We start from the raw sequence: 13,673 nt of genomic DNA on the forward strand, positions 1-13,673 counted from the left end.
CGTTGCTTTTAAGCTGGAGTTTTTCTGCTTATATTGAAGAATACCTATAAATGAAAGCGTTAGTTGGGTAACGGTAACAATATCCTAACCATTTCAGCAAATTTCATATAAAGATTAATCCAATTTATTCGTAACAGCAAAGCCCATTATCACAAGTAAGCAATGTACCTGAGACGTTGAACACTTGGCATTCTTACCATATATATATGCGAACAAATAGACCAATGTAAGTAATTCCTTTTAATTATTAAGAGAAAAAATATTATCCATTATATCCCTAACATGATTTTCATCAGAGATTCTACTGATGAAAAATTTATTATTTTAACCTAGATTTAGTTCCTCTCACGCAACATTCCATTACGACAATAGAAACATAATGCGTTTAATCTTTTAATCCATGCATGAATGAATAAATAACTCAGTTTCCTTTTCTGATAAACGAACTGGTATGCTAAGTTTTAGGTGATGTGCTTTTTTCTCCATTGTTTTATGTGATAAGTTATTTAGGTAGTACATAGAAATAATAGGGCAAACCAATCGCGTTTTATAGTTATTTATTTATTACTAACTACTTTCTCATGGTCAGTAGCATGACAAAAGTGAACCATTCTAAAAAAAAGAGCAAGGAAAATCACTGCTAAAATTCACCACCCGATTAATTGAATAAAACATCAGCAGAATTCTTCATCTGAGATATGAACTTTCATCATTATCCCATAATCGTTTAACACTTATTCACATCGAAATGATGAAACTATCTAGCGATAAGTTCTGATAATATAAAAAGAAGCTATTAACGAGAAGTATAACGAACTGTGAACTGTATTCATGCGAAAAACACTCTAGGAAATTAAGCAGTTGAAATAGACAAGAACCTGTAATTTAGCATCGTATTAGTCAATCATCTTAACGTTTGAAGTGTTCAGAAATAACATAATAACAAAATATTCGAAGTAACTCATACAAGCTTACTCGACTTTATCCAGATTCCTGAATTCAGTAGAAAATTTCATTTTCCATACATCTACATCTTCATGACAAAAAGTGGGACCAGCAGAATTTTTTGAATTTGATGATTGACTTCCATTATCCGGTATCTTCACATCAATAAAACCATTTCCTGTGTTGTTCAATAAGATATTTTCATCTTGAATCATTTCCAGTCTGGAATTCCGTTTAATATCCTGTTGGTCCGATAGAGAGAATAAATTCTTTCCATATCTGTTGATCTTACATTTATCTTCATTTTTAAAAAATAGATCACTTTGAGATGACAAACATTTAACAGTTTCATCAATTTTTATCACTTCAGGATATTTTATTAACTCATCATTTAATAAGACATTATCCAACTCTCCGATAATCTGATTAAAATCATCCGGAAGTGAACAACTGTTATCTTCTACGATAGAAAACATTTACAATAACACTAATATCAGAAATAATGATTATGATAAATAATATGCGTATTCTATTCAATGATATTATATCAACTAATAATTCATAGATATTCAAGTAGTAATACATAAATTGAGTTAATTAATTTCACATGGCCAATAAAAATCACTAGTTGAGTAATGAGCAGCCAATCGTCAATGAGATACACATTTTAATCATTATACTGTAATTCGATTGGTCAATTTCGAACATTTCAATCATTTGTTTAATAAAGATGAATAATGATAATAATCAACTCATGAAATAGTCTGTATTGTTTATCTTTTTAGTTATAAGCTTAAATCATCAACAAACATCACATAATGAATACATAACAGACTGTTAACTAATAACAAAATGAAAAATGAGAAGAAAACAAGGAAAGAATTGATTTTAAAAGAAAAAAAAACTTATGTCACATTGAATTTGTATGTCACACCCTAAAGCCGACTATTACTACTCCAATTATTGTAGTGTACACAGATATGTGTACATACTTATGTATAATCATGTCGACTTTGTTACCTGTTAATCGATTTCGCAACAGCGCCATATGTGTGGACAATGTATATGCGTTTTGTTTTCAGAAAAAAAAGAGAAGTGCATAAACTACTTAAAAATTCTAAATGACAGACAATGTGTAAGAAGAGACTAAAATCAAATTGTGGAACATATGTATGGATAAATCAAAACAGACAATAAAATAAAATGGAAACCAAATAAATTTATATGAACTACATACATAAAATAAGAGATGAGAATAGAGAAAAATTAGTCAATTAATGAATGAAAAAGGGGTCTAAATCAAAACCAAATTATCTCATTTATTCAGTAGTATAGAATGCCATAAATGACGTACATGTATATAGTAATAGCGCAAAAGAAAACTTAAAGACCATAATGAACTGAATGCTGGATAAAATGTTCAGTTGCTCAAGTTTCATTCTGACAAATGAATAATGAATGGAAGGGTTTGACAGGAACTACGCAGATAAAACGATGCAACCGTTTTCTCTATTTCTAAATTGTCATGTACAGAAGTGATTGACAGATTTAAAAGTGTCCTTTTTAAGTAACCAATGTTGTTCAGCGACGCATGGAGCAATCAAAACAAAAAGATTACGATTCATAATCGAAACATTGTCTTTAACGACACATATGAGGCTACTGAGAATCTTAAATCATTATGTCAGATCTGTAAACCAATGACCATAAACATGTTTATGTGCTCAACTTTGAACCGAATTCTACAAGTAAAGAATAATGATACCAGTGAACTTCTCGAATCAAAGTAAGTGAGATAAGAGAATGAAGTTACCATCTGACGACTGAAATTTCATAGACTCAGAACAGCTTGAAAACACTTTGAAGATATTGGTGGGTAGTAAAACAGCACTGAAGGCTGTGTTCCTCAGTTAAATGAGAAAAATAAACTGGTCTTTACACGAGACTTTATGTTTCAACGAAGAAAAGCCATAAGAACAAACACCACTCTATAAGTACTATCTACATGAATTTAGGGAAGCAGGGATAAAACAGTTCATTAAAAAGGTCATTCGATCCAAGATTTCGATAACACAATACATGGCTGATTAAAAAAGCTGACTGACAGATACAGCAAGTAAATAATGCCAAAGTGTAAAAAATAGGAAACAGATTCTATTCTGTTGGTTAGAAAAACTCAAGATAAATCTGACTCTTGAAAGGGATAGTGGCGTAACTTTGAACAATCAAATTTCCCTGATTTAGCTTTACAAGAGAGACTTAGTATTCTGCAAAATTAAAATGAACAGATAAATTTACTGGTTAAAGTTAAGAAAACCAACGCCCTCAATTGAATCCGAGATGTTGGGCCTGTTTTCAGAAGAGAAAAGTGGAATGATAGAATTAAAACAGTAAAATCAAGTCAGTGTGAAACTCCATCAATATTTTGTTGTAAAAATGTATTCCAATAGTAAGCTGTTAATTAACTGATGTAATATACTACTCAGTTCAAATTATATAAGTCTGAATATAAGTTTGACTTTAAATAAATCAATAAAGGCTTGTTTACAGATACCAGTTTGATTTATTTCCACAGTCAAATAAATACATATCATTAGACTTTATATATCCTAACTATTGTTGTTGGATTCAGAGGTCTCATCATAAGGTACAATCACCAGTGCACAGACACAAAATTTTAAAGTTTATCTCAAAGTTTGATGAAAACAGCTTAAACTACAACACAAATTTAGTGTTGACCGTTTCATCCAAGCACTGTCATAATATATCCTAGATATCAATCAGTTATTCATTCATAAGTGACAAGGACAATGATAGATATGTTTATCGGTCAAACTTGACAAACCACATTAGTTTGACAAGATGAAATTATCAAAATGAAACTCAGAGTAGTGAAGGTAGTAACAATATCAGCGTTGGTAGGAGAAAGTAAGTGTAAAACTGAATAATTTAAGAGGTAAGAATGAATTCAGGGAATAAAAATCATAAGACAATTCTAAGACTCAAAATCTTAGAGAAGATGAGGCAGAATTATCTGTGCCATTGCGATCACACAGACTCTAGCAAAGTACTTTGCACATAACTACATTACCCAATCTACTTGTCAGTGTCTTCACAGAATTGTTCGTAATGTTGTTCTGGCAGTCCCTAGCTACCTTCCAACCTAATCCTATCCCCACCAGTATTTGTGAAATATATGTATACATATGTAAAGTATACACAACCAGGCGTAACCAATCCAGCCTATTTAAACCGCATAAATCCCCATGATATTTCAAATAATTTCCCGAAATGATTGTAAGCATCTAAAAATTTAATCATTTAAGAAGATCGAAACGACACTGTCGCACAGCAATACAATAAGTAATGTTTATACACTTAATAAAGATAAAGCAGAAAAACAGAATAGGAGCTTGGAGTAAGCAAAACACTTTCTTATAACAATAAAAATGGTTGAATATATTGAAAACAGATTAACAATGTGCACAAGTTCATAAAAAAACCTTTCGTGATATTTCTGTTTCTCAGATCTTACAATTTAACAATCAATCATGCTAGGATATCTACACCATAGTGATCTTCGCTAAATAGGTGTTTTTGTTAGGATTCATTTTTTGCATCGTGTACGTTCTGAAAATATTGATTAATATCCAATTAGGTTTCCAAATATGGAACAAAATTAACCACAACGTTTCATGTATAATTTGAAACGTGTAACAGTTGAATCTTTGAACACGTACATAGATGAAATAAATTCACCCGAAATTTCTTGGTACAAATGTTTTCTGATTATTTTAACCTTATATGTATTATTCATTGTCTATCACTTATAAAACAAAAGTAGTCCAGCAATTTCATAAGCCTGCTAACTGAACGCTCAATCAGATTTCATAGCAGCTCTTACTAACCTCAGGCTCAGGGAATAGGGTGATATGGAAAAAAGAGCAAAGGTGCGAAATGCAAAAAGAACGCATTACTCTAAGGTTTGGTGTGTACAGATAAAGAAGGGTATTTAAAGAGTTACACACTACTATGGACTTATGGAAGTTTCTGGAACTGTAGTGAATATAGTAGCATCATAGGCAAGTACCCGATCAGAAACGTGACACGTGATTCTTTACATTTAAGAAGTTTCTGAGGAGCTTCTATTCGACGCTGACTGGATAAAGTGTTTCCAAAGGTTTTTAGGTCCATACAGAACTTTCGGAGGAATACTATGGAATTTCCCAACAGAATCAGTGATTTCAGACAAGATAAATTGTCACACCACGTCTAAAAAACACTGCAGGATATTTGAAATAACTAGAGAGTGTAATTTATGAATTATATTTGAGAAATGATCTATCCATCTGGAATAGTTTTCTTAAGTGAATCATGAAAACGAATGCCTGAAGTGACCACCAAAAACAAATATTCATGCAATATATATATTTTTTTCCAAATAAAAACCAAATTGAAACAGTGAAAAAGGAATAAAATCATTAGTATTTTAAAAGGAACTCAATCAATTCTGACGTTTCATCAAACTTACTTCTAAGTCCCTGTTTATCGTTAAGCACGAAAATATCTGAACCAGTAATGGTGTTGTTGCATGAATAACTATAATATGATTTCATCGGAGGACTTTGTTCCGATTCAAAACCACTTTCGTGTCCATTTCGATACGCGGCATGATGAATCCCAATCTAGACGCAATAAAGATAAGAAGCAAAACTAGTTAGATGAAAATTTTCTGTTGACAATAAGCAAGTAAAAAGTGGGCCTAAACAGAACATACTTGAGTGCGGTCAGTGGAATTCAAGGTTTTAGGGAACGACATCGTTATTAGTTTAATTGATATGTTGATGTACGCACTAATTCCTCAGTAGCAGAAAGCTTGCTTTATTCATTCTATAGCACAACATCACCTAACATATATCTTATTTAGAAAAAATTTAACCCAATTTTGTTGGCGCACTGGTATAGAATGATTGCAGTATAAATGCAAGTAACATCTTACTGGAAAATTATGACTTTCATAACGTTAGAATACTGTCTATACTATTTTTGCGGATTGTCCCATTAAACACATTCGAGTGCATGGTTGAACCCACTACTCAGAATATACAGTGTATGATAGATTAGTATAAATCTATACAAAGTCTTGTCTTTATCTAACTATAACTGACTATATTTTATTAACTTACTAGTAAGTGTGATTGTACTATTTAAATGCCACAAATTTGGCATATTGTATCCAAACTACCGTCTATATATATATTTGGTTCAGGCATGCGTAACTGATTTATTTCAAATCATGTTTTATTAAATATTTATCGAAATAAATGTGTATAGAGTTATTTTTTAAATTGAAGATTCAGTAATTTTTTTACTCAACAACTTCTCAATTATTAAATTAATATCATATAACCAATGAATTAAAACAAATATCACCAGTATGTATGTTTGAGTACTAATAACACTTTTTATTTAATTATTTAGAATGGTGGAGAAGATTTGTAGCTCAGGTGGTTGATATTGATGGAGTTTTGTTCTCTGAGCTGGACTTCTATCTGAAGTTTGTGCTGATGATGTCGTTCAGAAGAACGATGAAAGCTTCACGATCAAGCCATCTAGCTCAGAGAACAAAACTCCATCAAAATTATTTACAATCAAATGAGATAGAAAAGCGGTAATTTTAATTCGAATCCAAGTGATTGAAAGTTTTAAAACTTTTATTCTCTAGTATATAATATTACTTAAGTGATCGATTGGCCTTAAATCAATGTTACAAATTATTTTATGAAGCATTACTAAAACAGTATAATAATAATAATAATAATTGTTGTATATTTTATCTTTTGTACGGAACAAAGTACAAGAACTTATTATTATTTAATTAGTTCTTGAGTAGATTTTTTTTTAAAGTGCGTGGTAGATGGATTAAACTGTATCCATTCACTATCTGTTTCTAAATTATATTAAAATTTTATATCAAGATACAATAAATTTGAAAATATGAATAATTAAATTTCTTTTTAAAGTACACAACTAGCTTCATTTGTTTTGTTTTTTTAAAAGAATTAATAAACCGCCATTACAATGAATGTTATTCAATTAAAAAAAAACAGTATTTGACGCACTTCTAATGATTTCATTAATTTAATCAGTTTGAAGAGTTGACAAACTATCAACACAGAATGAATTATATATATATATATATATATATATGGAACAGTTTCTGAATTACATCAACAACAACAATGAGAGAGTTATTTGTAAGCATTCAATTAAAAAAGTACACATATAAAACATAGGAAAAAATAACATAAACAAACTAACCTGTTTAGTATTGAATTCTGATAAGTAATTATTTCCATAGTTCTGATATAATACATCATGTCGAGTATTATTTGAGCATGTATCATGACACATCTCAGTAGTTACACGTTTATTCACATTAGTTTTAATATTTTGATCAATATAAATTGATAATTCTAATAAACGTAACCATAGAGTATGAAATTTCGCTTCTAATTCACAAACATTTCTTGATAAATTATGCAAATTATTTTGAAATTGTATATCAGCCAGTGTACTAAGTTCAACATGATCAACTAATTCTTTAATAGTTGATAAAGTTTTTGAATATTGTTCAATTTGCTTTAAACAAACCTATAATGTAAATGAAATATTTTCAATAAATTATACAAAAGTTGACTGGTATTTAAAGAGAAAAATGTAATTACTAATGTGAGAATATCGCTGAATTTATTCGAGTGTAATTTGTAACTAATCATAGACAAGAAACTCAATGGTGAAAATGAAGATGAATGTCTATTGACAAATGACACTAGTCATCGGATACTAATTTATTTACTCAATAGTCATAGGTTCATTATCAACTAATCCGTTTAATTTATTATTCAACATTCAGAAACATAACAAAACAGGGCTCCTTTTTGTGGAAAATGCTTTATAATTGAATAAAATTCGTTTAAATAACAAAAACGTCTTTCTTTTACAGGAATACAACATTTTGTACGAAGAGTATAATAGTTTACACCGTTCACGATATCATGTATCTGGTTAACCGACTAAAAGTATGTGATAAAACAAATAACTAAAAAAAACTAAATATATTTTTTCAAACATTGTTGTAAATTTTTATAAAACTAAGTAATCATTCGAGTGATCGGTTTCGAATCCTACTTTTGTATGTAGCCCTACTGATAAACTATGGTAGAACATGGTTTATACCTATACCCTAATGGTTATAAACTTATCACTGCTTCACGTTATAGTAGTTTACAATTACTTTATCATCAAACCTTAAAATTATCAATGTGACAGTAGATATGCATGCATATTCCAGGAATGCCCTTTGTATTATTTGTTGAGAAACTGATAACCTAGTAGGTTATTCATCAATATCGGTAAATGTGAGGTTAATCCTCCTTTATTTTTTAATCAAACACAGTTTAGTGCTCCAAAGCGGCTGACAAGGCTCATTAGTCGATATTAGTGATTTAACATATCAAAATGTAATCTTCCACTGAACACATTTACATAACCCATTCTTTAACATATTTGTTTGTTGTTTACATTTTCATGAGCATTTTTGTTTTGTATAAATAAACACAAAGATGCATGATATTTAGTCACAACATATAGAGATGTTTTTTAAAATAATTGTATTCACAGTAATAATCTGATACAAATATTTTCATCCTGTCAACATTTATTTACAGATCACTTAATCAAGGATTAATACAAGAACTCTTTTCATGGACATTAGGTTCCTAATTGTAATTTAGCTGCACAATTATTAATTACTTTATTTATTTATTTGAAACTGTTGAGTTAGGTATGAGAGTAAAATATTTAATTCATAAAACATATTTCACCTGATAATATTTAGCTGTAGAAAATTTCTGAACGTTGGATAATGACATTAGACAAGTCATCCATGCTGAAGTATTTGGTAAATCTGTGAAAATTAAATATATACAACATTATTTCAATGTGTAACTCACTTTTTTAAGATTACTGTATCATGGTAAAAAGCATTGAAATATATATCGCTCAAAAAATGCTTCTAGATGAATGTACAACCTCAAGTGAGAAATAGTTAAGTTTCAGATAGTTTTGCGTACATTTAAAATTTCTTTTATATATAACCTTGAACATAAAACTCGCTAATCAAATTAGCCATTCTCTTACACTTTAGTGCGTTTCATTGTACAAGGAAAATAGTTTCCGGAAGTTTTCTTATCAGCTATGTAGAGTTCAAGAAAGGTAAGACGCTATTTATAACAAGAAATATTCATTCATTCGTTCAAAAAATATTGAGATTGTAGGCTTACGATACCAAGACAAACAAATCATGGAACACATTTAGTTTATCAATAGTAGAAATTAATCGGCGAAGATAGATTCATTTGTCTTAAATAACACGGTTGTATACAGATGATATATGTGTTGTCTTATTATATAAATCTTTGTTCAACATTAGTTTTAAATTCAGAACAGAGACAAAATATTTAGAAAAAGTTGGAACATGAGTCTAGTGAAAAAAACACAACTGGTGTAAGGTCTGTAAAACTTATTTTAACCAAAATTTACTATATATATGCTTTCTGAAAACAAGATAATGGAACAAAACATCAAATGTAAAGTTCGTCAAGCAGGAATATAACTTAATAAGCCATTAAGAGGACCCAGAATCAATGAAATGATTTTCATTAAATGTTGTCACATGCTTGAACTATTAGGTTTCAATATCTTTCTACTGCTTATCAGTGTGATGAAGTTTGGTGAAATTTTAAGTTAATAGTATAAAACATTTCCCATCGATTTCGCATGTAGATATGTGCCATAACATGACATGTTTTAAGGTTTAGGCCTTCAAATAAATGTTTCAGTGTTTTGAAAACAAACATCGTATAAACCAAGGAGACTTTCCCTATTGTCAATATCTTACTGATAATATCAACCAAAACTTTCACAATATTCAGAAAACTGAATTCCACTGCATAAAACTACCCATATATACTAACAACTCATAACTAAGATGAAAAACCCAAGTACTCCGTTCAGGATACGGCAAATACCAAAAAAAAATTGGTCAAATACAGTCCTGAATACCAGCGATGGGAGAATACAAACCGAAACAAAAAACATTGAGCTCTTTGAACAAGTTAGTCACAATCTAAAACCAGTGTATCATTGGATAACACAATGACTTTTAGGCAACAGTTACTAGTTTCGAAACTGAGTGCTTATCAGCGTTGGAATAAAAGTATGTCCAGTTATTCAATCATCAGAACGTGCATCATGGATTTAACTTCTAGCCATCATCAGATATACTGAAGTTCTGAAACTAAAAGCCAATATCAAGGTATCTTATTCATGATATACATTTGCTAATTGCGACTGATCCATCGAAATCATTAAAATGGAATCATGAGGGAGTACAAACATTTACAAATAATCTCAAAAAAACCCAAAATAATGCTGATAAAAATGTAGTACTTACTAGAAGCTAACGTGTTCAACCATGCATCAATTTTCCTGAGATCTGAATCAATATCTGTAAAGACAAGGTGAACAGTAATATATAAACTTACAATGAATTAAATTAATCAACTGTTGTGGTTATGAATAAACATTATAATGCTCAGTAAAGAAACACATCACTATGAATAGAACAAGGAAGATTATCACAACATTCTTTAAATTATTTTTTTAATGAATATCTCTTAGGTTGTGAGCCTTACTTCGTGTTGTAAATTCATCATTTCACAGTAACGAAAACACTCAAAAATGCACTTTATTTTTCAGAAAAACGTGGACTACTTGTTCATCACGTAAGTAGTATGTCACTGAAAAAGAAAAAGAGAATTCAGCACACATAGACCTTCCTATATGTGTCATTACACAAACGGTCGGATAAATCAGGATGGCTATCAAACAAATCAAGAGCGGAAAAGCAGCAGGACCTGACAATATACCAGCCGAAGCACTGAAGTCAGACATCGATGTAACTACAAACATGCTTCACCTTCTATTCAAGAAGATTTGGGAGGAGGAACAAGTGTTGATGGACTGGAGAGGACACCTCATCAATATATCAGAGAAAGAAAATTTGGGCAAACGTGAGAACCACAGAGGCATCACACTACTATCAGTACCAGGAAAAGTTTCCAACAGTGTTGCTGAACTGGATGAAAGACTTAGTAGATGCCCAGCTTCGACATCATAGGTCGAATTCGGTGAGGACAGGTCATGTGCAGACCAAATCGCGACACGATAGATCATCGTTGGACAATCAATTGAATGGAGTTCGTCACTGTACATAAACTTTTCTAATTAGAAGAAGGCGTCTGATTATCGATAAGAGAACCGTATGGAACCACCTTCGACACTATGGTGTACCTGAGAAGATAGCCAACATCATACGGAATTCATACGACGAACTACAGTGCAGAGTTGTGCGTCGAGATCAGCTCACAGGTGCATTTCAAGCAAAGACCTGTGTCGCTCAAGGATGCCTACTCTCACCCTTTCTCTTTCTTCTGGTAGTTGACTGGATTATGAAGACCTCCACACATGAGGGGAAGCACGGTATACAATGGATAGCTCAGATACAACTCTACACATAACTGAAAACTAGATTTGTTCTGTTATTTAAATGTTAATTGATTTTCATGTTTAGTATATTGGAAAACATCTACTTTATTTTCACTTTTAAATTTAACAGACAAAATCAAATACGGTATTTTCAAGTGTAAACTAAGAATGTGTCGATTCCGATAAATCCATTCGAACACATGTTTAAGTATAATTAGCATATGTTTGCATAAAAAAGAAAATGAACAAACATACATTTACCATGATCGGTGAATTGTCTACACGTTTTTGAATAATCTTGAGTATTATCAAATATTTAAGTGTTTCTCTAAAGGTAATTCAATAAATTTTACAAAGTAGGTTTAAATTACTAACTAAACTTCCATTAAGAGTAAGTAGTATATATAAATGTGAAAAAAACATCGTTTTCTTAGTAAATTGTACATCACTGATGCATGCTGAAAGGCGTTTTGAAAGTAGTCAAAATGAGAGTTCAAGGTACTGGTGTAGGGAATGAACACTCAGGTGGGAGCAACCAATATTTTATTTTCTTACTAAATTACAGAATATCTTCCTAAAATATGCGAACAATGCAATAAATACTTCATTTGCAAATCTTCCATGAATTGTCCTTCACATTCTATATGATTCCTTCAATTCACAGTTCTTTTCGATTTCCTTTTCTGTTTTCTTCTAGCCGACCTTCATGGCCTTCTGCTGCTATGCATTTCTCTTCTGGTGTTACATGCTGCTTATTTCTGTCAACATAAGTAGCAAACACCACACAAGTACTTACTCATCATTTTCTAACGTCAGTACGGTGGCAATTAAGCATAACATGTACAATTAGTCGATTCAAATGAAAAGAGAATTTTATGGCATTTATCAGATATAAACGTCTGGTGAAAAAGATCAATATTATGTTTCCTAGGATTATTTCAAACTGCTCAAGTAGATTCAACCTTGATATAGACATTCAACTTATAAACTACTCTGTTGGTTAAACAGTTGCGCTCTCAAACAAATAAAGAAAACTATTTAAATAGTTGATATAATCCAAAAGTACTTCAAAAAGATGAGAGTTTTTCTGTTTAAACGTATCGTTTACGAAACTCATTGCTAAGTTAAGTAAATCATCTTATCAAATACAGTCTTGTTCACTATAATTTGAGTGACACATTCCGCATGGGTACTTGAGATGTTACTCAGCTGTTTAGAGTGATATTCATACTACCAAACTAGTATTTAATAATCGGGTGCTCTACTTCTACAACTGTTTAATAGGATTTACAATAACTTGAAACACGTTACAGTTTATTGAGGAAAATATTTAAGTATCACATTAGCAACGAAACACTAAAAAATCAAAAGTGAAACGGCGTGTACTACGAAAATAAAGTCCATTCACAGATAGTAGAATAACTAAAATCTTAGAAAGATATAGAATCACGTACGACTAAAATTGTGTGCAGATGAAAACAATTATCAGAAGTCAATTACTAATTTAGTTTTATAGTAAAACCTACTTGGTTGGTTTAATGGAAACATTGTTATTATTACCATTATTATCATTATCATTATTTGAAGTATGTTCTCGTTAAGACGTGACAACAGCTAGACGGTTATTAAAAATAAGAAGTGAAATGAACAATTATTTCATTCGAGTTTCAAAGCACCCCTTGAGTGTTCCACCTTAATCTCCTATAATTAACCCATCTTAATATCATTGATGCACAAAGCTGAGGAGTTCTTAGAACTAAGGATTGAAAATCTCTTCAATATCCTTCTCATTAAATAATATGAATTCGTGATAACCTATACATAAAACATGAAATTTACTGATGTATTTCAAAACACATTTATTGTTAAAGTAACACTCTCCATAAATTTTATTTGCAGTAATAGTGGCATCCTGATGTTATAAGTTTACAACAGATAAATGTATATTAAAAAAAGACTGTACCAAACATTGAGAAAAATTATCATTCCCACTAATTAGTTATATCAAAACTCTATACATTTTATGAATGGAAATGGTGGACTTGACATAGGTATCGATTAGTTGACACCGTCACACTTTACATGTACATGAGGAGTAGGGAAAGCGATCTATTAAA

General features: G+C 30.8%; 1 protein-coding gene across 2 annotated transcripts in view; it reads right to left on the reverse strand.

Annotated features, from left to right (window-relative positions):
* The window catches only part of MS3_00006224 (uncharacterized protein), a gene marked incomplete at both ends in the record, with an annotated part of 63,516 nt that overhangs the window by 23,295 nt on the left and 26,548 nt on the right, over nucleotides 1–13,673 (reverse strand). For both annotated transcript variants that reach the window (XM_051214350.1, XM_035732723.2), the window contains 5 exons: nucleotides 976–1,405; nucleotides 5,477–5,630; nucleotides 7,267–7,599; nucleotides 8,832–8,914; nucleotides 10,463–10,516. In XM_051214350.1, coding sequence (XP_051067512.1) covers nucleotides 976–1,405; nucleotides 5,477–5,630; nucleotides 7,267–7,599; nucleotides 8,832–8,914; nucleotides 10,463–10,516 — 1,054 coding nt within the window. The remainder of the gene's footprint in view (nucleotides 1–975; nucleotides 1,406–5,476; nucleotides 5,631–7,266; nucleotides 7,600–8,831; nucleotides 8,915–10,462; nucleotides 10,517–13,673) is intronic.

Source organism: Schistosoma haematobium, chromosome 2, assembly GCF_000699445.3.
Source record: "Schistosoma haematobium chromosome 2, whole genome shotgun sequence".
Classification (NCBI taxonomy): Eukaryota; Metazoa; Platyhelminthes; class Trematoda; order Strigeidida; family Schistosomatidae; genus Schistosoma; species Schistosoma haematobium.